The sequence below is a fragment of the Triplophysa rosa genome, linkage group LG4 (genome assembly GCF_024868665.1).
Source record: "Triplophysa rosa linkage group LG4, Trosa_1v2, whole genome shotgun sequence".
NCBI lineage: Eukaryota > Metazoa > Chordata > Actinopteri > Cypriniformes > Nemacheilidae > Triplophysa > Triplophysa rosa.
The window spans coordinates 23520739-23524305 of NC_079893.1; the positions used below are offsets into that span (position 1 = coordinate 23520739).

The window sequence follows — 3567 nt, forward strand, 5'->3', positions numbered from 1 at the left end:
CATTTTTGCCATTAAACGGGATATTAGTTTTATCGTATTATTTTATGTGCTTTGTAATTTAATCTAGCGGGCATTTGCCATTATATCCCTGCGAGTGCACTTCTCTTATAACTCTTGCTGCGTGGATTGATCTCATTTGCTCAAAGCTCCTTTACGCGTTGTTACTAGGTAACGACGTAGCAGCGCCTTATGGGGCTTGAAGTCTTTAATCGTAGCCTCGCTCGTTCCGAAGCACGAGCGACTTTGAATCTCGAAACTACAAGAACCTTGAGGCATTGCGCATTTGGAGTACAGGCATGTGAACGCCATATGATTCTCCCAGCGCTTCCTGAAAACCACTGCTGATGCTCTAGGAAACATCACACGCTTTACCTTCTGTCTTTTATTCTCCTCCGGTATATCGGAATGAAAATGCATTTTACACTTTTATTTTGTGTCTTCGTAGTCGGGACGAAGGCGGGGAAGTACTCAAAAGAAGTGAATGAACAAAAGGCCTCTGATAAGGGGGATCAAGTGGAGTTTAGGATTGCCAAAATTAATCAGGTTTGGGAAAAGGCGATAAAGGTAAGTATTAAGCAATATGAAAGTTTCGTTTTTCAATTCTGTGCTGTGAGGCATCACTAGTATACGTGTTATTATTTACGTCTGATTGACTTTTTTGTATTATTGTGTTGAATTCTTGCACAATCTTACACACCACTTTTTACGCAGACGTATTATAGCACTGTCTGCCTTTCACTTGTTTTGATTTAGATTCAGCTTGTACCGGTGCGCCTGTCAGAACTACACAGCGACTTGAAGATTCAGGAGAAAGATGAACTTCAGTGGAAGAAACTGAAGGCAGAAGGGCTGGATGAGGATGGAGAGAGAGAAGCCAAGCTCAGGCGCAACTTCAGTAGTAAGATTTGACTTTTCTTTTGGTTGAGTCTAAGACAAATGTAAGGATGTTTGTTTAGAAAATGGCATTAAACTGCTAAAAAAATAATAAGAAGAGTTGGAGTGAGCCCAGAAAATAAACTAAAATCAGGTCCCATTTAAAGATAAAAGTATAGATTACTGGTCTGAGTGTTGTTATAATCTCCATAATATAACAACTAGATTGTATACATAATTAAGTTCATTTATTCACCCCCATATTGCTCAAAACATGTATGATTTTTTTTCTGTGAAACACAAAAGAAGATATTTTGAGAAATGGCTCTGTGATTTTGTGTCCATATAATGAAGACAATGGGTGTTAATGTTGTTTCGTCACCAATGTTCTTTAAAATATCTTCTTTTGTGTTCTGCTAAAGAGAGTCAGACAGGTTTGGAATGACTTGATAGTGAGTAACTGATTGAAGAATTTTCATTTTTGGGTAACCTATCCCTTTAAGGGTTAAACATTTATAAGGTACATCTTATAAAGATTACCAAAGTGGTCATTAAAAGATTATACTATTCCCTTGACAAAAAAAGTGCTTAACTCCACGTGTTTGCTTGCGCAGTAATTCTAGCAAAGTATGGAATGGACGGAAAAAAAGACACCCGGACATTGGACAGCAACAGGTTTAAAGATCATGATGTTAAAGAAGGAGATACATTTGATGACCCAAGACTAGACAAGCTGTGGAACAAGGTAAATTACACATTTTCACATACTCATTAACTGGTGTATATGGCAGTGCTTCCACTTTTTTTTGCAAACCTATCAGTTCTCTATGATCTTTTGACCCTCAGGCCAAAACTTCGGGAAAGTTCTCTGATGAGGAACTGCAAAGTCTTCTGAGAGAATTCCAACACCACAAGGACAAGATCAATGAGTACAACATCGTCATGGATACTGTGAGTCGAACCGAAGGTAAGGCTTAGTGCTTTGGTTTGAAATGTTTGATGGGTATATCTTTATCAGTAATTAATTAATGGTAAAAATTTGCTAAAATTTTAATCTGCTTTGCAGATTCTCACACTCTTCCCTTTTGACTTTCACAAGTGAATGAATAAATTGCACTGTTTTTCAGAGATCCATAAAAATGTAATAAGTCCTCTGGAGGGTGAAGTGAAGGAACATGTGCTCCATCAAAAACATGATGATCTGAAGCAGAGAATGAGAGACCTTAACCAGGGCTTTGAACGACTGCGCAAAATTACCCATGAGGGATACAGTGATGACACCGGTGCGCACCTTTGCAAACAAAGAACCTTTGTCTCATAAATTAATTGTCTTATTGATGTGGGTTTGATAAAATGCATGATGGATAAAATTCCTCCCTTTTTTTCATGTCTGTGTTTACGGCAGAATTCAGAGAGCCACGAGTCACAGAGCTTTGGGAGATGGCAAAAAGATCCAATCTCAGCGAGGATGAGCTTGACTCTCTTAAAGTAAGCTTGAAAGTCATCTCAGCACAGCTAATAAACAACTGAATAGAGTTTGGTTTTACTGTGTATGTGTGCTAACATTCGTGAATAAATGACGTATAGGAGGAACTCAGACACTTTGAAACAAAGGTGGAAAAGCACCAGCATTATCAGGAGCAGCTTGAGCTGTCTCATCAGAAACTGAAGCACGTGGAGGCCCTGGGAGACAAGGACCACATCGTAAGATCCAAAGAGAAATACCACACTCTTGCTGAGAAGGCACGAGAAATGGGATACAAGGTAAATTAATACTAGCATTTTTAAAAGACATATGATTTGTATGCGTTTTCTGAAATAGAGAATTTAAGATTTGTATTAATAGTCATACTTCCGTTTTTTTTAGATGAAGAAACACTTGCAGGACATTACAAATAAGATTTCCAGAAATGGATTGCAACACAACGAACTCTGAATGCTGTTTTCATCACCATGGCGACTACAGCTGGCTATAATCATTCACATAATACTGTTCCCCTCTGTGTATATACTAATGTTATTCAACACATTGAATGGGGCTATGACAGATAGGACCTTAATGTACGTCAATTCAACAAATTCAATTTGACGATTTGGTCATTTTGGTACTGATCTTTTTGTCATTTATTTGATTGTTTTAGGTCCGTAAATAGTCAAAAGATGAATTTGCACACAAACTGATTGACTTGCATTTGACTGAGTGTTACAGTATTGAGCGTTACTGTTAAGCTGTACATTACAATTACATTTCTAAGCAAAGAGAAAGAGATGTGCTTCGGGGGCTGGAATAGGGAATAAGAATGTGAAGCAGTTGGGAGACCTTGAGTTTTCCGTAATACTGGTCGAATCACATCATGACTGCGCAAGTGTTGTCTTAAAATGTGGCCGGGACGTAAATCATCATCTTCATTGTTAATGTTAAAAAAGTTGTCACCAAAATACTACTGTATACAAATCACATATTAATCTATGGTACTGTTGTTACTACCTGAAAGATTTAAATAGTTTTTAATGCCTTTGTGTTTGATAATAAATGAAATAATAATAAATGTTTTTGTCTTCTAAATGGTTTAAAACAGTAATATACACAATGTTGATGCATCAGAGTGACAAAGTCATGGACAGGCAACAATGAGCTCTGACATTATAGATGATAACTTTATTCTTACGGTTATTCTACATAAAGAAATGTCA

At 37.3% G+C, this 3567-nt stretch overlaps 1 protein-coding gene across 1 annotated transcript; it reads left to right on the forward strand.

Annotated features, from left to right (window-relative positions):
* The first annotated feature begins 288 nt into the window (after nucleotides 1-288).
* lrpap1 (low density lipoprotein receptor-related protein associated protein 1) lies at nucleotides 289-3408 on the forward strand. Its single transcript, XM_057330603.1, has 8 exons — nucleotides 289-564; nucleotides 754-898; nucleotides 1488-1618; nucleotides 1720-1840; nucleotides 2001-2156; nucleotides 2279-2361; nucleotides 2461-2637; nucleotides 2741-3408. Exons 1-8 carry the CDS (start codon nucleotides 406-408, stop codon nucleotides 2807-2809), a joined length of 1041 nt encoding a protein of 346 aa, XP_057186586.1. The 5' UTR covers nucleotides 289-405; the 3' UTR covers nucleotides 2810-3408.
* The last annotated feature ends 159 nt before the right edge of the window (nucleotides 3409-3567 follow it).